Source organism: Peromyscus maniculatus, chromosome 15 (assembly GCF_049852395.1).
Source record: "Peromyscus maniculatus bairdii isolate BWxNUB_F1_BW_parent chromosome 15, HU_Pman_BW_mat_3.1, whole genome shotgun sequence".
Taxonomy (NCBI): Eukaryota; Metazoa; Chordata; class Mammalia; order Rodentia; family Cricetidae; genus Peromyscus; species Peromyscus maniculatus.
In genome coordinates, this window is record NC_134866.1 from 11,836,166 (window position 1) to 11,859,828 (window position 23,663).

At 40.0% G+C, this 23,663-nt stretch overlaps 1 protein-coding gene across 2 annotated transcripts in view; it reads right to left on the minus strand.

Annotated features, from left to right (window-relative positions):
* Nucleotides 1-23,663, minus strand: part of Dnah5 (dynein axonemal heavy chain 5) — a 289,991-nt gene that overhangs the window by 165,328 nt on the left and 101,000 nt on the right. For both annotated transcript variants that reach the window (XM_076551699.1, XM_076551697.1), the window contains exons 17-25: nt 19,186-19,331; nt 16,339-16,501; nt 15,603-15,764; nt 12,791-12,981; nt 12,612-12,699; nt 7,049-7,182; nt 4,277-4,478; nt 3,319-3,554; nt 20-238 (exon numbers count right to left, since the gene is read on the minus strand). In XM_076551699.1, the coding sequence (XP_076407814.1) occupies nt 20-238; nt 3,319-3,554; nt 4,277-4,478; nt 7,049-7,182; nt 12,612-12,699; nt 12,791-12,981; nt 15,603-15,764; nt 16,339-16,501; nt 19,186-19,331 (1,541 nt within the window). The remainder of the gene's footprint in view (nt 1-19; nt 239-3,318; nt 3,555-4,276; nt 4,479-7,048; nt 7,183-12,611; nt 12,700-12,790; nt 12,982-15,602; nt 15,765-16,338; nt 16,502-19,185; nt 19,332-23,663) is intronic.

Genomic DNA, 23,663 nt, shown 5'->3' on the forward strand with positions numbered 1-23,663 from the left:
GAGAAAGTCAGAGTCGTACCAGATCATAGTCCAGGTAAAACTGCTGACAGTCTTGGAGGAACACTTCAACCACACCAATCAGCTCTTTCCGGAAACTGGGCTGCAGAGAGACTAGCTCATTCTGAAGGTCACTGGCCCGGGCCAGCAGTTTCTCCCAAGCATAACGCAGAGTGTCAACTTTGTCCATCTCTTCCTTGGCTACCAGAAGTCCATACTTGTTAAGCAGGGCATAAGATTCCTATAGACAAGAAGGAAAACTGAATTTCTGGCAGTCAGATGCATAAATCCTTACACCGTCAAAGGCTGGAGCTGAGAATGGGGGGACCAGCATGATTTAGAAGCCACCCTAAGGGCAATAATTATTCTACTCATGAACTTTAAGGACCCATGCCAGTCAGATCCAGTTCTCTCATCTGTGAAATGAAGAGACTCTGGCTATTTCCCATAATGTCTGCAAGTATCTAAAAACATTATTTTCAAAACTGTAAAACATGACACAAATAACAGATATTTTTACACAAGCCCCAAAATTGTATCTGAACACTGTAAAATTATATCAAGTGAATGAAAAAAACATATAAAACTTAACTTCTAAAGTTAGGATAACAAAATAAGACACAATTTTAATTCAATCATAGCTTCCTTTGTTCTTCAGAATGCCTGACAATCAATCAGACACAAGAAAGTTCATTTCAAGCAAAACTTGAGCCCAGGTTTTTCACTCAGACTGCAAAATATTTGAACTAAAATATTAATGTGACAGGTTATGTCATCCCAAGTGCCCATCAACATAAAAAATATTAAATGGACTTGGTAGATTATATGCAAAGAGATATATACATATATAAAGAGAGATAATAATTTTAAAAGAGGTTATCAATTTAAGAGGGGAAGCATTGGAGGGGTGAAAATAGTGTAAATACTAACAACTAATATGGTAACTACCAATATAGGGGGAAAAAATTTAATTCAGTTGAGCAAAGTTGGGATTTTTCTCCTTTAATCTATGCTTTTATCATTTTTTTGTGTATTCCTTCTACATGGTTTTGTGCTACACATACAAGGACATTTTCATATAATTTTCATATCAGCCATTCTCAAAAAGACAAATATTGTGTGTGCTCACTCATTTGTGACTCCTAGACTTTATACAGATCCATAAAATTATATGACATGAAGGTGGAAATGAAACTGTCTGGGGGAACCAAGTGAACTAATGAAGGGAGGGGTGAGAAAAAAGGAGGGATATGTGGGTGGAGGCATACCCTCAAAGTCTGCTTTCATAAGAAATTGTTTTCCCTGAGTAGCCCTGGCATGTTCTCCACCATTATCCTCCCCACATAGATCTGGGAATATTGGATTGATGGTCTGGAAGTAGAGGAGAACATAGATTTAGGCAAACATAACCTGTGCCTGGCTCTTCCTCCTCCTCCTCTTCCTTGTTGAAGACAGGCTGCAATCTGTGCTTCCGTATAAATAAGATCGGAGTCACAGGGATGCCTAGAGCTGGAAGTTCCGGAATGGTGTCTGGATCTACTACATCACAACTTCCAAATGAGACCGTTGACTGTACTATTGTCTTAACTCTCAGGTAGAAAGATGTAGGACTGTCTTCAGACTTAAGAGACTCCACAATAACACACAGATAATGGCCATTTGCCTTGATAGTTGAAGTCCCAAGAAGAAGATAGGCCACATAATTCCCCAAAGATGACAAAACATGAATATGCCTTGGTCTATACCATTTTCATGGTAATATGAAACTTTTCAAAATTCAAGGAGAGATAAGGAAGTTCAAAAATAGAAGCTGCTCCTGAGCTTGAAAGTGTAAGTCCAGACATTTGAATTAAGTTTGATAAAAGGTGATGTTCTTATATCAGGATTTTTTAAAGATTTACTTATTTTTATTTTATGTGTGTGAAAGTTTGCCTACATGAGTTTAAGTGCACCATGTGCATGCAGTGCCCAAGGAAACCAGAAGATGGTAGTGGATCCTCTAAAGCCAGGGATACAAGGGAGTATGCACTATCATGTGGGTGCTGAGGACTGAGCCAGGATCTTCTGCAAAAGTAGTGAAGACTCTTAACCACTGAGCTGTGGCTCTCCAGTCCCTCAAATCTGGGTTTTTATAATGCCACAGTTATAGTAATATATTTAAAACAATAAATGCAGTGACCCATTTTTAATAAGGTTCTTCAGGGAGGAAAGTCGGTGCAGTATGTGATAAAACAAATGTAGGTGAGCAAGGTGGGGAGACTCAGTAGGTAAAATGCTTGCCATGCAAGCAAGAGAACCTGAGTTTGGATCCCCAGCATCCACATAAAATCCAGGCATAGTGGTCTATATAACCCCGGTGCTGGGGGCTGAAACAAGTAAATCTAAGATTCACACTGACTGCTCAGTCTAGCTGAAGGGGGTTGCTTAAAGTTCAATGAGATACCATAACTCAAAAATTAAGGTGAAGATGTGATTGAGGAAGATATTTTGACATCAAAGTTGGGCTTCCACTTGCACCCACATGGGCAATCAGTCACACATGTGCACACATGCATACTACACACACACACACACACACACACACACACACACACACACACACGCACGCACACACACACACACACACACGCGCGCACGCGCACACACACACACACGCACGCACGCACGCACGCACACACAGTGACAGTAATGCAATATTTCACTGTATGACTTGTTTAGCATGTTTCTTTGTGTGAAAGGAGAGCTTTGGTAATGGTGGAATGGTACATGCGTGCCTGGGTGCTATCAGACTGATACTGCATATCAAAGCTCTACTGACCACCTGGGGTTCCCATCTCCCACTGCTGAAGGTGTTGGTTTTAGGAACTGCTGCTTCGTCTTCTAGAAAATGGCGCTGGATGGATGATCACCCCCTCATGGAGAGATTATGTTCAATGACCCACTGACTCAGAGTCACAAAGAGAAGGATCTCACACCTCCGGGAGGATGTAACTGAGTCCCCACTGGTATCAGGCTGAAGATGGTCCACAGCTGAGACCTCAACCTCGCTTAGCTTTTCTCTCATAATTTTTCCAGCTTCCACCACTACCCTTCCCCCAGGAGCATTCATCCATAAATAATTTGTCCAAAAACATAAACCTGGCTCTTGGGCACATAAACTGGAGCCTGAAAGGTTCCCCCACAAAGGGCGATCTCAGTGCTGAAATTGCTGCTTTTAGCTTTAATGCTCATTTGTCATTCCAGCACAGACCCAGTTAATCCTCCTACTAATGGCTTCCAAGGTGTGGAAATATTTCTATAACAGACAAGCTGCCCATCTACCTCAATGGGTCCCACTTGGAAGTCCGTAGAGATCTGCTGCTCCCTGATTTCTTTCAGAGCAACCATTGCAATCCGAATATCATCCAAGTCTTTAATGGGCCGGTTCAGTTTCTTTTGGAATTCTTCAACAACAGCAAAAATGCTTTCCATCTCACTCCTGTATTTTTTGTTACAATGACGGCCAATAACAACCATCCAGGCTTTTGTCTCTGCCGTCAGAGAAAACTTTAAATCAGCTGTAAAAGAAAAACACCCACAGGTCAGTCTGAGAAGCCTGAACCAATGTGAAAAGACACAGAACATTGTTCACTCACAGTAAATACCGTGAGTTAGAGCCATGTGAGTAAAAGTAGAATTAAAAATGGTTTCCAAGCTGGGTGTGCAGCTCAGTGAGTGAACACTTGCTATACCATCAGCAAAGCTGACACCTGTCAAGCTCCAGGTTCAGAGAGAAACCCAAGGGAATAAGATGGAGATGAGTCCAACAGGCCACCTGATGTCCTCCTTGGACCTCCACACATCCACATCCAGACATCACACAGACAAATACTACATACAAAGACTATTATAACTCAGTCATCTTATAAATCTTATTTTTACAACAATTCAAATCACATTTTAAAATCTTTACACACACACACACACACATGTGCATGCATGAGATAAACTTCAAATGTTTGTTATTGTTCCTTATAAAAGCTAAATCCTAACTGCAATACACTCATCCTCTCTCTCTAAACTATCCTTTATTTTCAAGTTAAGCAGCAAAGATAGACCAGAATGAATAATTATGCAGAAGGGAATTAAAAACAAATCTATAAATTGGTCTTAAATCTTGAAGCTCATAAAAGGAAAGCTTTCTCTAAGAAAGTTAGAACTCTCTGGAATACTAATCTAGATCAAGAGACAGAGCAAATGTTGCTGATTCACATGACTGTCTGAAAGACAATTAACCAACCTGTGTACAGAGCAATGGAACCCACACAGATGTATTCCGGCTCTGCATTAATTTCCTGCTCCAGACGTTGGAAATAAAGAATCCTAGACTCAAATTCGGAAAGCAAAGGGTTTTGTGCAATAAATGACATAATGGTTTCTTCCTTCTCCTTCTGCCAAATGTGGTTGTAGCATTTGAAGCGATCCATGGACGTGATAACTTCCTAGAATACAAATAATAGGTTGGTGTAGAAAAGGAGGACTCTGAAATGGCATGAGGATACAATTGAGGATCGGCTCAATGTTGACAGTTACCACAAAGCTATTCACATGTTTAGTTAATGATCTGGGAGGAAATGGAAATGCTATAGAAACAAGCTATATACAATAACTAACAGTAACTCAGGGCTAGTATTTTGAAATCTGTAGTTTAAAGGGAGAGGAAAGAGCTGTGTAAAAAACGAGAAGAAAAGGAAGTCCTTGTTGGCCCTTGGGGACAGGAACCTCTTATCTAAGGTCAACATTAGATCAAAAAGAAGCAGGGTTGTGCCATTAGGAAGCACATGAGAAAAATCCTGTGGGTCCTTCTCTGCTCAAGTCTCCTCCAAGAATCCTCATTGGTTAGACTATGTGTTTCTTTCCTATGGTTAAAAAAAAAAATACCATATATGTTTTTTGTTGCTAGCCCTAGGTCACTAAAACTATTGTACCTCATCCTTAGATTGCCATGATAGAGGCTGGTTATTTTCTTTTTTTTGGGGGGGGGTGTTGTTGTTTTGTTTTGTTTTTGTTTTTCGAGATAGAGTTCCTCTATGCAGCTTTTGCACCTTTTCTGGAACTCACTCTGTAGCCCAGGCTGGCCTCGAACTCACAGAGATCTGCCTGCCTCTGCCTGCTGAGTGCTGGGATTAAAGGCGTGTGCCACCACTGCCCGGCGGGGCTGGTTATTTTCAGAGAAAGCATTGGACTCTACTGCTGTGACGATTAGTTTTTATTGTCAATGTGATTGGATTTCAGATCCACCAGAAGACACACTTTCAGACATGTCTATGAGGACATGTCTGAGAGGTTTAACTGAGGAGAGCAAGCCTACCCTGAATGTAGGCATCACCATTCTAGGGGCTATGAGTCCTGGACTGAAGGACAATGGGGGAAAGGAAAAGGAAGGTGAGGACCAGCATTCAGCTCTCGATGCCTCCTGACCACAGATTCACCATGGCCAGCAGCCTCAGCTGTCCCACCATGCCTTCCCTGCCATGATGGGCTGTGCTCCCAGACTGTGAGTCAACGTCAACCCTTCCTTTCTTAAGATGGGGTATCTCCTCACAGCAGAGAGAAGTAACTAACACAAGTGCTAACTTATTTTGATGCAGTCTCTATAATTTCTGAAAATATATCTAATTGCTTATTTTCATAGACTGCTTTTTTTCTCCACCCTTTGGTATGGAGCCTGATAAACTAAGCTCTATAGATAAATAATTGTTGAATATGTGAACACTGTCCCTAGAGGGAAGTTAAACACAGGATCTTCAAGTCGCTAAGAACAAAAGATTAAATATGCATAAATGCAAAGACTTGTTGTTCCCCGGGGAATACATTAAACAAAACTTAACAGCATTTCTTCCTCTTGTTATAGCCACAGAAGTTTTTCTGGGTCTCTCCAACAAATGTAGCTCCTTCTAGTAAAACAGCCACAGAAAACATGTGCTTACTAGGCACCTCCTCGCTCAACACCGAGAAACACCTGAGAGTCGACTGGTTTTAATGAATGTGTGCCTAATCGTTAAACCAAAACTGATTTCAGGATCTTGAGTCTTCTTACCCACAAGGGCAAATTTGTCTGAATACAAAAAGAAAATTGAAGTGGTGGGGAGGGAGCAGGTTGAAAAAAAAAATGAACTGGCTTTATAGCCAACTAGTATGAGTTTGTATTGATGGTAGAAATATTTTAAAACTTGCTTATATCTGAATTTCATGTGGCAATACATATACATATGTGTGTGTGTGTGTGTGTGTGTGTGTGTGTGTGCGCGCGCGCGCGCGTGCGCGCGCGTTTGCATCTGATGTTTTATAAGATTTGCCTGTCCACATATAAAAAAAGAGTGGCACACATCATCTACTGTCCAGGATACAATTCCTGGTATGGAAACTCCCAAACTCTGAGTCTGGTGAAATAACTCAGTGGGTTAAGTGCCCTCTGTTCACACAGGAAGCCCTGAGTGGGCATCCTCAATGGTCACATTAAGCCTAGTGCAGTAGCACACCTCCATAAAAAATTTAATTTAATTAAAAAGAAGGTGAACCTTTTCTTCAGTGAGAGACCCTGTGGAGAGCAATAAAGGATGCCACAGTGACCTCTATCCTATATGTACACAAACAGGTAAGCACACCCATACAAACACATGATGGACACATACACACACACACACACACACACACACACACACACACACACACACACACACACACTGACTGAACACCTTATTCTGTTTTATTCTTTAATGGGGAACTATCACCTCCGTCTGAAGTTACATTCATTTATGTTAACAGAAAAGGTTAAAGACATTAAATAGAACAGGATCTAAAACAGGGAGTTCACAGCTCTTTTCCATTGCATTCTAGATTAAAGGGTCTTTGGTGAACACTCATTCACTGAACACAGACAGACAAGATGTCTCTCATTGATCAAGGACACTATTGGGGGTGAAATTTTGCATGCAGGGTGAGCATAGATGAAGTTCATGTGAGCACATGTAGGACAGCCCAGGACATGTGACAGCCTCATGACACGTACCTTCTTGGTGGAGTTGATGATTGTGCTGAGCACGGAGACTAATTTTACAATCTCTTTGTTGTCAGAAATATTCTTATAGTAATTCTGTGTGTGCACAGGAATGGGCAAATTTACAGACGCTATCTCCAGGGTTTCTAAAGCAAAAAGGGAAAGAAAAAAAGAAGATGTGCAAGTTTCTGTAATGACAAAGATACTGAAAATCTGCATAAAAGTGTTGGAAACAGTAGAGGAAACTGGCAACCTTAGCTGTCTGGGTACTAAGAAAATAAATCAGCGTCTTCGACTATCCAGAGAGGATCCCTTTAAGAAGAAATGCTGGGTCTCAGTGGCAACAGCAAGTTCTGTGTGCCGTGAAGTCCTCTTGTCTTCTCATTGTTTCCTCTCTGGCTATGTGACAGCCCTGAAGAGTCGCAGTCTCTCAGTCTTACAGCTATGGAAACCTGCAGCACACTAGTCCACGGTGGGAGTAGAACTGGATTTGGGTCTCCTTGGCAAGTTCTGAAGAACCATTCCTAACTGCCATGGCTCAAAGCTCCCTGCATGAACTGGATCCAAAGAATCGATCTTTGTCTAGCCTGAGTCAAAAGTTCATGGAATGGGGGAGATGAAAGCTTTAGCCACACATTATTTGTCAAAGTAAAAGACAAATGAACACACCATCGGCCCCAGTCACTTAACTTCACCATCGACTAAGATTTGGGGTGAAGATAACGGGGGTCAGCAGGGTTAGTCTGCGATCAAGAAAGTAAGGAGAGACCCAGAAACGACACTGACAGAGAACATTCCAGAAAGTCCTGGAAGGCTCCTGGGGTTCCCAAAGTCCGCACACAGAGCTGTGAGCATGCCCGGGAAGGGTGGGGAAATGCCCTGTCTTCATCTCTGGCTAGCATTGAGGCCATCGTAATCATTATGTAAAGCTTGGGTAGTATTACTGTTCTCCTGCGCACTCAAAACAGTGAGGTTTTATTTTTTTTTTCTTGAAATCTCCACACATTCCTTAGCTGACCTCTGAACAACTAGACACTACTGTAGCTGATGCTGAAAAAAAATGTTGTTGTTTTTCTTTACAGATTTAGGCCATGGAGGCTTTCAAAAAAAACAATCAAAACAAGCAAGCAAAAACCAAAAAGACAAAATATGCCAAAACAAAACAAAAAGTCCGTACACAAAAGAGTTCATTTTGTGTTAGCCAATGACTCCTGGGCATGGGACCTGCCTGAGGTGTGATTAATACACCCAGTGATACTCCATTGGAGAAAAGATTTTCCCTTTCCTGGCATCAGGTCTCAATTGCAAATGTCTCCTTAGTTAGGGGTGGGACGCTGTCCACTTCATCACTTCAATCCCAGTATCTTGTCCAGCTTTAACTTGTTAAGGTCTTGTGCATGCTGCCACAGTTTCTGTGAGTTTATATATACATCATTCCTGTTGTGTGATCAGAAGACATGCTTTGTGTAATTTAAATCCTTTTCAATTTAAATGTACTGCAAATTGATGTACACATTCAGCATATCCCTATATAAATGTTTCAACTGTTTTTTTTTTTCATAGAAACTAACAAGCTGTTCCTAAAATTCATACAGAAACACGAAGGATCCAGCACAGATTATGTGAGTTTTAAAAAGAATGGAATAGCACAGGACTCACACTTTCTGACTTCACCCCTTCCAAGGAGCTAGAGACAGAGTAGGTATCGCAGGGTGGGGGATATTCCTCAGTGGTGTGGCCCTGCTTCATTGCCCCACTCAAGCAAATGAGTGTGGCCACCCATGCTATGAAGGCAGCCCCAATTACATGCGATGGGGCACAAAAAAGGAATGACATGAAATAGGGAGATGGAGGCACTTCTTATTTGGAAGAAGAAAGGGTTTAATGGGAATGGAATAAGAAAGAATGATGAGAAGGAACTTTGAACAAGGAAGAATATGTGAATGTAGAGGTAGAAGAATAAATAAATGACTTTCTGAATGCTTACTTCAAAGCTATAGTAGTAAAGTCAATGTGGCACTATAATAAGCATGAGTTGAGACTAACAGAGTAAAACCAAGAGTCCAGAAATAAAGGTTGAGATGTACACTCATATTTAAGGGAGTTTCAACAAAGGTCTCAAGAAAATTCAATTATAGAATAATGATTTTTTTTTTAGCTAACAGTGGAAGAACAAGTATACACCCACATGGAAAATAATGAATTTAAACTCCAACTTCACTAAAAATGAATCATAGACTGAAATATAAATGCTAAGCTATGCAACTTTAAAAGAGTATAAAGTCTTCCTAACCTTATGTTAAGTCACTGTTGCTTAGATACAAAATGAAAATATAGCTAAATAGAACTTAAGCCTCAAATTTTATTCTTCAAAAGGCATCAATAAGAAATTGAAAATAAATCTATAATGTAATTGAAAATGTTTACAATTTTATTCAGAACATAAACATCTTACAGAAATTTGACTAAGTGAGTGAATTTTTAAGAACATGGAAAAATTGATAGATATTTCTCCAAAGAAACATACAAATGACCAGAAACCACACAAAAAGGTGCGTAACTTCACTGGCCATTGCAGAAATTCACACTAAAACTACAGTGATGTGCCACTCTGTAGCTATTATAATGGCTACAGAGAAAAGGCAAAAATAACTATCAGTGACTAGAAGAGAAAAAGCAGTGAACCCCTCCTGTATTGCCCGTGGAGAAATAAAATAATGTTCTTACTTCCAAAGGTAGCTTGGCATTTCCTCCCAATGTTAAACAGAAAGTTACCAAATGCTCAGTAATCTATAAATGTCAGTATAATCCAAGAGAAATAAAAACATTCCCACATAAAATGTTAGGCTTGGAAGGTGGCTCATTTGGTAAAAATATTTGCCACTTAGGCATGAGGACTTGAGTTTGGATTTTCTGCTCCCATATCAACGCTGAGTATGCAACAAGCATGTGTAATAAAGCAAGCACTGGTTGGGATGAGGAGAAACAGGCAGATCCCTGGAGCATTGTCACCAGGCAGCTTAGCCAGTTGATGAGCTCTAGGATCAGTGAGACTGTCTCAAAACACAAGAGTGAGTGCAATTGAGGAAAACATCCAGCATCAACTTCTGACCTCCACACATCCATGTACACACACATGCACACAAATACCATGCATAAAACATACAAATACCACTACACATTTAGAAGAATTATTAATAATAGTGCAGAAATGGAAACAACCTAACTGTTCAACAACTCACTAACAAATTAAATAAATAAATAAAATGTAATTTATCTGAAGTATGAAATATAATTCAATGATAAAAAGAAATGAATAATATGCCTGCAATTCTAGCACTCAGAAGGTAGCGGGTAGGATAATCTTGGGTTCAAGACTAGCCTGGACTGTCTAACAAGTTCAAGGCCAGTCTAAGCTACACAATCAGATCCTGTCTCGAAGAAGTGAGGACTACGAATGAAGCCAGTAGCAGAGCACATGCCTGGCATACGCAGGACCTGGGTCCCATCTATGTCACTACAGTAGAGAAAATGTAATGCGAGTGCTCCCTGCTACCCATGGAGAAAAATGGAAATACTATGCCACATGGGAGAAAACAGCCACAGAACACCACACACAGAATGATCCATCGTCAGGAATGGGAGACAGATCAGTGGCTGCCCAGGACAGAGCAGAAAGAGAAGGCAAAATGAATGCTAATTGGAGCAGAGGTTCATCCTAAGATAATAAAAGTGCTCTAAAATTAGACAACGATGATACTCTGATTATACAAAAAACTCTGAACTCTACAGTTTAAAAAAAAAAAACAGCCAGACTGTAGTCTGTTGTTTTAGTTCTGTGGTCATGTTTTCAGCACATATTTTTTCTTCTCAGGCTGTGATTCATGATTGAACATATTCTCATTAGAAGACACTGAATTTTAAGGGATTCTAGGAACTAAAGCAATGTTTCCAGATAAAAAACAAAATAGAAGCTAATAAATAATAGCAAATGTTCTTTAATATTATATTTCTTTTTTAATTATGTGTATGTATGTGTTGGGGGCTGGTCATGTGTACATGAATGAAAGTACCCACAGAAACCAGGAAAGGGTATCAGATGCCCTGGAGCTAGAGATGCAGTTGTAAGCCACCTGACAGGGATGCTGAGAACCAAACTCAGGTCCTCAGCAAGAGCAGTATGTACTCCTAACTGGTGAGCCATCTGTCCATCTCCAGAAAGTGCTTCTTAGCTCGCTAATAAATAATGATAGGTAGATGATTGATAGATAGATAGATAGATAGATAGATAGATAGATAGATAGATAGATACATACATACATACATACATACATACATACATATATAGATAGATTCATAGATAGATAGATAGATAGATAGATAGATAGATAGATAGATAGATAGATAGATAGGTACGTAGGTACGTAGGTAGATAGATACATACATACATACATACATAGATGATACATAGATAGATACATAGATAGATGATACATAGATACATAGATAGATTAGATAGATGATAGGTAGATAGATAGATGATAGATAGATAGATAGATAGATGATAGATAGATAGATAGATAGATAGATAGATAGATAGATAGATAGATAGATAGATAGATGATAGATAGATAGATAATAGATAGAGTAAATCAGTAAGTAAGTTATGGGAAAGAATTCTCAGCTACCTCTACCTTCCTCATTAGTGCTATTTAAAAAGGTACTTCCTTTTCCATTTCTTCCTTGTGGTTAGTCAATTTATCATTTCAGGGGAGAGCAATACCAACCAAATTCTACTATGTCTGTTAACTGTTAACTGTGATGCTGATTTAAAAGGAATGTGAGGACTGAAGAGGACATCTGATATCGTTAGCAACTTGGATGCCCCCGCCCCATTTTCCAGACTACAAATGAAAACTGCTGGATGCATAGTGACACTCAGAATGTGTTAACAAAGCAGAACTCAAAATAGGTCGAAAATATCATCTATAATGTGCCAGGAAATATTCATTGTGAGGATAACCAGTTTTTCAGTAAAGTGTGAATTAAAAACATTTCCTATCTTCAGTCATTAGTAGGTCAGACCAAATATCATTTATGCACCAGCAGTTGTGATACACACAACAGAAGCAGGAGATGTGTGATACTAAGGTATCAGTATGTGATTCTCAATGTTTTTAAACTCAAAATGGCTCAAAGATTAATACTCTGATTGAACTGCACACAGCACAGGAGATATTGTAAATCTATATTTCAGATACTATAATATCTATACTATAGATAGTATAAACATATGACTTTGTTTTAAAAGTTGGGTGCATGGCTCAGCAACTAAGAGCACTTGCTGAGAACCCCAGATCAGTTCCCAGCACCACATCAAGTGCCTCACAACTTCCAGTAACTCCAGCTCCCCTTTCTGGCCCATGGGCACCTGCATGTAAAAAACATGTGCACATAGAGAAACACTCACATACATACACACACACAGAGAGAGAGAGAGAGAGAGAGAGAGAGAGAGAGAGAGAGAGAGAGAGAGAGAGAGAGAGAGACTTTTTTCAATTTTAAAGCGTATTACCTTGCAGCTCACTTTCCTCTGCCTCAACATCAGAATCACTGTCTTCACTGTTCTTCAGAGCAGCCATTTTTCTTTCATGCAACTTCCTCTAGAATGCAAGAGGATGCTTTTCAACCTTTCCCCATCTTTAAACAGAGCAGCTTCCAAATGAAGCAACTTTTTTTTCATACTCTACCTACCATGGACAGCAGCTCAATGCTCCACTGTCTAACCCCCTTGGGGACACTGATGATGCATTCCACAGCTTTGTTCAGTGTCTGTTGTATGTCTTCCAGGGCAGGAGTCATAGCAATGTTGGGAATGGCCAGAGTGATGCTTGCCCGAAAAATGGGAAGATGGTTCTGCTTCATCTTTGATGCATTGTTACTGTCTGAGTTAACATATCATTTTTTAATTGAAAACTGAATATACTTAACAGACCCCCCCCAAAAAAAATTAAGACATACATGATACATATATAAGCAGACAAATATTTGTCAAATAAGTGCATGAATATTTGAAGATCTGATATTGCTCAATATAGCAGCGATTCAGTGGATTCCAAGTCATTCTGCTGATTATAGTTTGCTGGTACATCTACATAAAAGGAAATGTTCAGTGTAGAAGTCGCAGGATGCCAGCAATGAATTAAATGCAGAGTAAGCAAACAAGAAATAAAGAACAAACTATAATAAATGAAAGTTAGAACAAGTAATTTTTGGAATTTCAAATAAAACACCTTCCACAAGGAATATATTCGAAAATTTGGGACAGTTGTCACACATAGGGAAAAGTTTAGTGTAACTCATTATTTATTATAATGGAGCTTTTAAAATTGGATATATCTGTAAGTTTAAGGATGTAGACAGAGATGCATGTGCAGCATGTGCATGTGAACCACATATAATTTTATATAGTTGAAAATACCTGCAATGCACAAAGTTATGCAGTAACTGTGATTTACTGTTCTAACATATGAGCCAGCATTTGGTGAATCCTTTTAAAGCCTTGTGACTAAGAAAGAAATTTTCTTCCATTCTGAAGTAAATGAAAGTCATGACTCAAAACATTCTTTCACAGACCTTTTTCTTCATCCACTTCCAATGCAATATTATGCTTCACTTTAATTACAAATCTTCAAAATAAGTAAGTCTTATTATCCTATTATTTTTCTCAATTAATTGTTTCCCTTTCTATTATTCTTTAATTAGATTTTAATTTCAGAATATTCCTAATATTCATGGGGTTTTGTAGCATACTTAGAAGAGCCCAAACCTTTCTCTGAACAGTGCTGAGAAAAAGATGAAGGCATTCGGAATGAAGAAGTCAGCTGAAATATCATGAAAATAATTAAATAAATTCTAATTTTAAAGGGATGGCATCAATCTTTTCTCATTAATAAGATTGGTTAAACTCGGGAGAGCAGGCCCTGCACCTTACCTGGGCAACATGATAGAGCTAGCTTCATTGGCAGAGGTGTAGGTGAGCCAGCCTGGATGTTGTGAGCATGGGAGAGCTGTCTCCATTACTAGTTTGCCGTGTGGTGATATGGGTGAGGGGAAGATGGATGCCCCCCATGCCCATCAATGCCTGAGACAGGTGGTTCTGAGGTACTAAGAGTTGTCCCTGCCCCTCATCAGCTGCAGGAGAGTGACCCCTACACCTTGCCTGGGCAACACAGTAGAGCTGGCCCTGACAGTGTAGGTGTGGGGGAACCAACCCTGAGGACAGGGAAAACCTGAGAACTGGTGGTCCCTTCCCTTGCTCATCACTGCAAGGGGTGAACCAGCTAGGGCAATGCTGGAGAGCTCCCCCTGGTGGTGAAGTCAGGGGAAGCACGTGCATGTTGACCAACCCTGCAACTCCCAGGGCCCAAAACCAGGGTTATGAGTTGGTTCACCCCAACATGCACTCTATCTGTGATCTGCTGCAGCACAGAGAGGTGGTGTCGGTCCTGTGGACCTGGGGCTGCAGGATCTCCACGACACAGAGGAACAATGGGATATCCAGGAAGTGTCAATGGTGCAACAGAGACCAGGGACCTCGAACCAGACCATTGATTCTTTGCAATAAATGCCTACATGTAAAAAATGTACGGGTAAAGGGGTTTACTGTGTGACTCACTGTGTCACACTGAAGCTTCCATGATGAGATTTTCCCCTTCTTCCCATTTTGTTTCTTTTTTTCTCTTAAATTGTATCTTGTTTTATTTGGAGGGGAGGGAGACAGGTGGGATCTAGTGGCATGATGTGAAAGACACAGAAAAGTAACATAAAATGTTAAAAAAGCAATAAGATTGATTAATAACTAAAAATTCACCACCGAAACAATTCTCCCATATGTTTTCTGTTAAAACTGCTTTTCTCTCTTGGATCAAACAATTTTCTCCATGTTTTTATCTCACTACAGGAGCATTTTAAATTATGTTGATTTTTATGTCATCAAGATTTCAGTAACCTTGGCAAAATAGTCTTTCCAGGTGCTAGGCTTCTCAGTTTTAATACAAGTGATGAGAGGACCCACATCATAGAATAGGTGGGGGTGGGCAAAAGTCACTGAAACTTATGAGAAGGTGCATAATGAATGGTATTTTTTTGAGATTATTAAAATTTAATAGGAGTGTACACACACACAACACATACCACACACACACAAACCACACACATACCACACACTCACCACACACACACACACACACACCACCACCACTATCACACCACACACACACATACACACCACACACAGACACACAGACACACCACACGCCACACACAACACACACCACACATACACCACATATACCACACACAAAAACCACACATACACCACACACACACACCACACACACATACCACACACTCACCACACACACACACACACACCACCACACCACACACACACACCACCACCACCACCACCACCACCACCACACCACACACACACACACACACACACACACACACACCAGTTCTCTACCTGGTCAACCAATAGGAAAATTGTGCAAGACCATACCCCGGAAGTTAACCATGTGGGAGAAGTGAATGCGCCTGCGAATGGCCTCCAGAGTATTCCTTGTCACTTTCAAGAGAGCATCAGCATTTTGGTGGTTAAAATGGGAAAGCAGCTCACGGGCTTCCTCTAACATCTCACTTTCTTTTTTCTTCCTTGTGGTTGCTGTCAAAGGCAGAGGACAAGACCCAGAATTAAAGGAAGATGTCAACACCCCAGAATGCCCTTCTCTTCTTCCTGAGAGAGATCCATTAAACTACAGGGAAAAATTAAAATAAATTACATGCAAGCTCAATATCAGTTAAATGTCCTGCATCTGAGAAAATAAGATCACTGAAGGATAGGAAGAAGAAATTGGGGCATAAGGTGGCCCAGTAGAAGTTATCTCAATATGGGAAAAGAGCCAATAACAGATTAAGGACTATAGGCTAAAAGTTGTCCTGGGCCTCAAAGACTTGTGTTCTGGTGTGTTCTCTCCCAACAACAGCTGGGGGGTGGGAGGAGGGAGGACAGGGGAATCCGTGGCTGATATGTAAAATTAAATTAATTATAAAATAAAAAACATAGTGAGAAGCAACCAAGTCATTGCCATGTGTGCAGAATCATAATTTCAGATTTGTAAATATCAGTTTAAAAATGGGGTAATGTTTCTCGATGTATGAAATTGATGGCTGTGTAGAAAATTAAATTTTAGTTTTCACTAACTATCCTGAAAGAAAAAAACAGACCCTTCCATTACCTGAAGTGTCGCCGTTAGAACCGGCATTCTTGGGAGAGACTTTTTCACCTGCTTCTTCAGCTTGGACATCCACATCCAGTAACATGTTTATTAGCTCATTGGCTGCTTCCTCCACTAGGGAGCTTTTAAAATGGAGTCTCTGAGCACCGTTCACACAAAGGTCCTAACAGCAATAAGAACAAAAGATGACAGTCACGCGTCATTATCCAGCTCTTGAGAGTTCAACAGGAGGATGGGCAAAGGCGCAGATTCCGCCTCCAACTGATACTTTAGTTTCAGTGATGGTTGGACAACTGTGGTGGTTAATCTCAGTCGTCAACCTAACGTGGACAGAGAAAAGCCCAAGAGACCTCAACCCCTACAAAGAATAGACAAGCAGCTAAGGACGGAAGAGAGCAGGAGAAACAGTCTTCCCCAGGAAAGAGCATCCAAACTGGTTATCCAAAACCAAACGGTCAGCCTGGACAACATACATATAAGTCACATCATACAGCCTGAGCAGGCTATATTTATGTATTTAGGAATGTATGTATGTATGTATATGTAAATATATACATATACATGTGCAATTAATGAAAAAGGAGCCATGAATCTGAAAGAGAGCCTGGAGGACTGCCTGGGAGCATTTGGAGTGAGGAAAGGGATGAGGAAATGATGTAACTACATTATAACCTCAAAAACAAAAGAAATAAAAATAAAAAACAAGATGTCTACAAATGAAAAAATTAAAAATTGTAAAACACATAAACATTATAGAAAGTAAAACAGTCAACAGGAAGCACTTCTATGGGAAACAAAAACAGATTAATTTGGATTGTATGATTTTGCCATTCAAGCTAAAATTAATAAATTATAATAGAACAGTGTTTGTCTTTAGGGTAGTGACACTGGTGTTATTGCATTATGGCTTTATACATTGGAATTGTCCTTTGGAAAACAATTTGTCTGTGACTATAATGATCTGCGAAATAAAACCATACAGTTTGACACAATAATCTTATTTGGGGGCAATGATCCTGAAGATCTAAAAAAAATATAAATATATATATTTATTATAGCTTTTGGCAAAACTGACTAACTTTGGGAGTCATTTAATGTCCAGTAGTAAAAAAATATAGATCATTTCAGCAAAATGTCATTTAAGTGGTGCCTGTGAAAGTCATGAAATACATAAAATTCACAACAATGGTGATATGATAGGCGTAAATGCTAATTTCTCCACTTTTAAAATCTAAAACTTGATTTTCAAAGTTTAAGCTACACTTTGTAAATAACAGAGCTAAGTGTTTCTCTTATGATGAGGAGAAAACTTAAAAATTACAGGAAAAAAATATTAAAAATCATTGTGAGGAGGGCAAACAGAATTCTACAAAACAGTCATTAAGCTTTAATCAGCTAATAACAAGTTAATATAAATCAAAGTTCAATATATATGCAAGAAGGTGTTAGCACCAAATGCCTGGTTCCTATCCTTTTCAAGGGTTGCCTTGGACTTTGAAATCCTCCTTGTGCCAAGAAGGTCAGATTCAGGTGTGTTCCCACTGCTCTCTAGTTGAGAAATGTGCCTTCTATGCCTAGAATACTTCTGTAAACAAGACAGTTCACACTGAACCCTTGATTCCTTCTAAGAATCTAAGCCTTTTCATGAAAAGCAGAATGTGCCACAGTGACAAAAGCCAATAAAAACTTAGAGCCTGCGGACTAAAGAGGTGGCCCAGTGGTTAGGAATGCTTGTTACTCTTCCAGAGTTCAGAGTTCAGGCCAGAGGGCATTAAGAGTTCAGCTCCAGGAATTTGATGCCTTCTTCTGGCCTCTGTGGAGACACACACACACACACACACACACACACACACACACACACACACTAAAATTTTAAATAAAAAAAATAGACGTTAAATGTCAAGCAATGAACTTCACTGGGCAGAAAGTTTGCACATGGATTGCTGTAGTTTCATTGTTGTGTGAAGAGTTCTCCATGCGTCCTCACGGGAAAGAGCTAGCATAAGAAAGGTTTTCCCCAGGGCCTATCCGCCTTCTGTATCATCCAGCTGTGGCTGCCACTCTGTTTTGGTGATAAATCTGAGCTCTAGTATAGTCACAAGGTGAATGGAATATGATAGGTCCTCCAGTAAGCACTGCTGGCCAACAATATTAAAGTCATCACTGAAGAGTTCATATCACCAGAATACCCATAGGGAATGTCATAAATGAGGCCAAAGTGCCATTTCCAAAAGGAGTAGAGCCTCTCTGCCAGTAGCTTGGGCCTAACATAGGAAGAAAATGTGCCATTTGCAAGGATGTTTGAGAAATCATGGAAACCATCTAAGGGTTTTATTTTCATATATCGAAGTGTGATAAACCTGTAAATACAGTCTCCACCCTGTGTGGTTTAAGCACAAGCCTCTGGCCTTTCCCAGCTTTCCTAGGGACAAGTCTAGAACTCTATGCTACAAAATACTAGTTTGGAAACAGCTCTTTGGAAGTGCTTAAAGAAGAAACTGCCCAGAATCTGCCCCAAGTACTGAATAATTAACCTTGCTTACTGAAGTTCTTCTTTAAAAAAAAAAAATACCTTTGCCCTTCATAAAACATGAAAAAATTGGAAATGTGTGCCACAGTGATTCCCCTTCAACTGATCTGAAAGGAACTAATTTATTAGTAGCAGCTTAGATAAAATTTTCTTTATCTTCAAGTTGTCAGAAGGCCCACATTTGAATAACATCTATCACAGAGCAAAATTTTTTAATTTTTTAAAATCCCAATTTATGATTCAAATATGCCTTTTATTTTTTTTAAAAAAAAAAAAAGGTTTTTTGTAAAAAAAAAAAAAATCAATCTTCTGATAACCTTTGTCATTTGGAGGAATTCTTCACAAGTAAGGGGGTCCTCCTGGGGGAGCTGACAAAGTGGCATGCTGCTCATTTCTTCCAGAATGGCATTGATTCGGAACTCAATCAAATCATTGACCCGGTCAAGCAGCAGCTCCAGGTCCTCTTTGGTAAAAACAAAATGAAAGACAGATTAGGTAAAGCATTTCCTTAAACGTGTACACACGATTCGATGACAGCAAAAGCATCGCGATTAAAGTTGCTTGGGTTACACATATCTGTCTTGGTTACTTTTCTATTGCGTGAAAAGATGCCATGACCAAGGCAACTTATAGACCAAATATTTAATGGGGCCTTTCTTGCAGGTTAGGAAGTGAGTTGGTGACCATCATGTTGGGGAACATGGCAACAGGTAGGTAGGCATGGTGCTAGAACGGTAGCTGAGAGTGTGTATGTTAAGACAGCAACCGTGAAGCAGAGAGAGTACACTAGGAATAGCATGGGCTTTTGAAACCTCAAAGCCCACTCCAATGAGGTGACATACTTCTTCCAAGAAGGACACACCTCCTAATCCTTCCCAAATAGTTCCACCAACTAGGGACCAAGCATTCAAATATACGAGCCTATGGGTTCATTCTTGTTAAATCACCACAATCTCCTTGGTACTTTCAGCTGTTCCACACATAGCTGTTGCACCTTCTTCCTTCTTTAACAGTTCTAAGCTCTCCTACCAGCCTGGATCTCTGACTCATCTTCCCAGGAGGCCACCTGTGACTGGGGTGGGGGTGGGGGTGTCTCTGGTCCAGTCCGGCCTATCACCTAGGCATACATACATCCCTGGGTGCATCACACTGGCTACTCTTGTGTCTGCTCCTTCAGTAATTTGTTTTTCCATCTTTACATCTTGAACATTTATGTCAGTGACCATCCCAAAGAGTGTCTTCAACAACCATGATTGAAATGAAAGTCTGCTACTTTTTGACATTTCCTTACATCAATGCCTTTACTACATTCCTTCCCTACCTAAAAAAAACAAAACCTGAGTCTCAAGAATTTTCAAGCTAACTATTCAAGCAACTGCTCAATATACCAAATGGTTCTTCTTGGCAATAGTAGTCCATGCAGAAAGAACCACCACTTCTCCTTAAGTGTTTACAGTCCATAGAAATCTCTTATTTTCCCCTGATTCTTCACATCTTCAAAGGCATTTGTGGCAAGTTGAAAAAAAATGATCTCCCTGGGGATTCCTAGTCCTCTGGGAATATTACCTTATGTGACAAAGGGGACTTTGTATTAAGGATCTTGTGATTCAGGGACTGTTCTGGATTATCTAAGCAGCAGAGTTGTCATAAAGACCTTAAAAGAGGAAGTTAAGGAGGTCAAAGTGAGAGAAGAATATGACCATGGAAGGAGAAGAGAGGAGCTAAAAAGAGTTAGCCACAAGACACAGCTAGCTGTGAACATGACATGGTCATTCTCCAATAGATGTAGGCAACCTGTAAGACCTGGAAGGTGCTAAGGAAAGGGTGCTTTGCAGAGTTTTTGGGAAGAACTGTCTCTGAAGATGCTTTGATTTTAGGCACATGAGATTCTTTGCATTCTAAACTCTGTAATTGCATTATTCAGCCATGAAGCTTGTGACAAGTTATTACAGCAGCAATTAAAGAAAATGCAACCACATTTATGTATAGAATACACAAATGATGCCCATCAAAGTTCTGCTAAGGACATTAAAAATACTGACATTTTTTTCCAAATGTGTGGCCCAAGTAAACACCTCCAGTTCTAAAGGTTGGCTCATTTATTTCAATACAGAGTCCAACTGATCTTGAGACTTAACACAGTTTATTTACCCTCATCAAGGACCTTCTCTATGCAGGATAGTGAGACCATCACAGAAAAACCACAAATGGCCAAAGTACAGAGAAGGATGAACCATGAGGTACCCAGCCACAATGGCTACGTCTACAATGACACTTCATTTTGTTCCTCATTATCATCTTTAAGTAGCAAGAAAAAACACCATAGAAAAGGAGAATTAAGATTTCTTTAGACTCTATCTCCTTGTCTCCAGCTAGCATCTAATAAAATATCTAAAGTGCTAATACTGTAATCCTAATACCTCCCTAGGGAGAATACTGCTAAAGACTACCTTAGCAACCTGTTCTAATTTGATTGTGATAACTCTCACTATGAAGTTTCTATGTACTTTATAGATGCCTCCTTAGAGATTTAGCTCATTTACTCTTCTTATATTTCCTAAGGAGAGATATTTTGGAAAGAATCTTGGCTTAACGGCAAAGGAACCCATCTTTATTGCTTCCATCTGCTCCACACTAAATGCCATTTGGTAAACAAGAACCTTAAATCTAATCTCCTTTGCTTAGCCTTTTTCCTAACCCTTGACAACAACTTGTAACCATAACGTGAAAGATCCACAGAAAGCAGGAGGCTATAGATTTGTTTCAGATTAAGATACATTAGGTTTGACCAGCCAAGACCCCCTGAAAGGTCTCCGATGACACTATGACCATGGCCCAGATGATCCAACATCCAGAATGGTTTGAAAGCAACTGGCTCAGACAATACAGCCTCATGGACTATTCCATAATCCTAAAATTTTCTTTGTGTCCCCATAAGATATAGCTCCCCCCTCCAGCAGGAAGTAGTAAGAGAAGCTACACCCAAATTCCCAAATTATATGTAATTTTACTTTGTTAAGGTTAAAACCTTCCTTTTGGAAAAAAAGGGGGGGAGTGCTGTGGGACGTTCTGTATGGCAAATGTGTTGCTCTGATTGGTTAGTAAATAAAACACTGATTGGCCAGTAGACAGGCAGGAGGAAGTATAGGTGTGACAAATAGGAGAAGAATTCTGGGAAGTGGAAGGCTGAGTAAGAGACACTGCCAGCTGCCACCATGACAAGCCGCGTGTGAAGATGCCGGTAAGCCACGAGCCATGTGGCAAGGTATAGATTTATAGAAATGGGTTAATTTAAGATATAAGAACAGTTAGCAAGAAGCCTGCCACAGCCATACAGTTTGTAAGCAATATAAGTCTCTATGTTTAGTTGGTTGGGTTTGAGTGGCTGTGGGATTGGCAGGTGAGAGAGATTTGTCATGACTGTGGGCCAGGCAGGAAAACTCTAGCTACAATTTGGCATCTCTGAGTTGTTGCTTTCTAATCTTTAAATTGAGGGTCCTTTTGAAAACTGTTTCACAACTTTCTCCATCCTCTTGATGCTATGGTTATCAAATTGTGCACCTTTCAGCATCCCACTCACAAATTGTAATGAGCCTGAAATACACTTCTTTAATATGCAAACACTCTGTGACAATTTACCTTTGACTTTGGTTCCCACTTAAGCAAGCAGAATTAAAGCAAAAGTATGCAACTGTCCTAGGTAAGTTTTCTATTGCTGTAATAAAACACCGTGATCAAAATCAACTTATGGGGGAGGAGGAGAGGGTTTATTTCATCTTAGGGTTTTCAGTCTATTATCCAGGGAACTCAAGACAGGAAGCTGGAAGCAGGAACTGAAGCAGAAAGCCATGGGCAAGTATTGCCTACTGGCTTGTTCCTCAGGGCTTGCTCAGCCTGCTTTTTCACAAAATCCAGGACCACCTGACCAGGGGTGCCACCACCCACAATGGGCTGGGCCTCCCATAGCAATTACCAATCAAGCTTACCCACAAATCAATCTGGTGGAGAAATTTTCTCAATTAAGTTTCCTTCTTCCCAAATTACTCTAACTTTTGACAAGTTGGGGGCAAAAAACAGCTAGCACACCAACCACAATTCCTTATTTCACTCTCTGCCCCAACCCAGTACCTCTCAAATATTCTTGAGTAGAATGTGTCTGCTAAATTAGTATACATTAAATAGTATATAGTTGTTTGGAAGGTGCAATAAGATACCCACTGAAAAGACAAGCTCTAGTCATCAGTTATCAATAAACTAAAATCCTACTTCGGGTGAGACCAAGAGAGACAGAAACAGAGACAAAGAGGGACAGAGAGTACTAACACAGGAATTACTTAGTAGGGATCCAAGGAAAATGTGACCCAGAAAGGAAGTAACATGGCAGAGCAGGTTAGAAAGAGGTCAGAGGGTAAAGAAATGGAAATTATGCAATTTTAATCCGTAAGTATGGGAGCACCTCCAATACCAGACTGACACAAAAGAAGTAGAAGAAACAGCCTGGATGTTAAGCCCTTTGAAGCCATTTTGGGAGAAAGATGGAGTTGGGCTACACCATTAGGAGACATGTGTGATACAGAGCACAACAGAGGCCCTGGGAGGAGGTGGACTTGAGGTAACGTAGTCAGGCTAGGATCCTTAGACTTTGTATCCCAGATCATGAAATATAGGTGAAGTTGGGTCATGAAGAAGCCATGACAGATAACACCGGGTTGGAAAAAAGAATAGAAATGTCTCAGTCTAAAAAAAAATTAAACAAAAACTTCTGCCATTATGTTCCAAGCTGTATGCCCCTGTT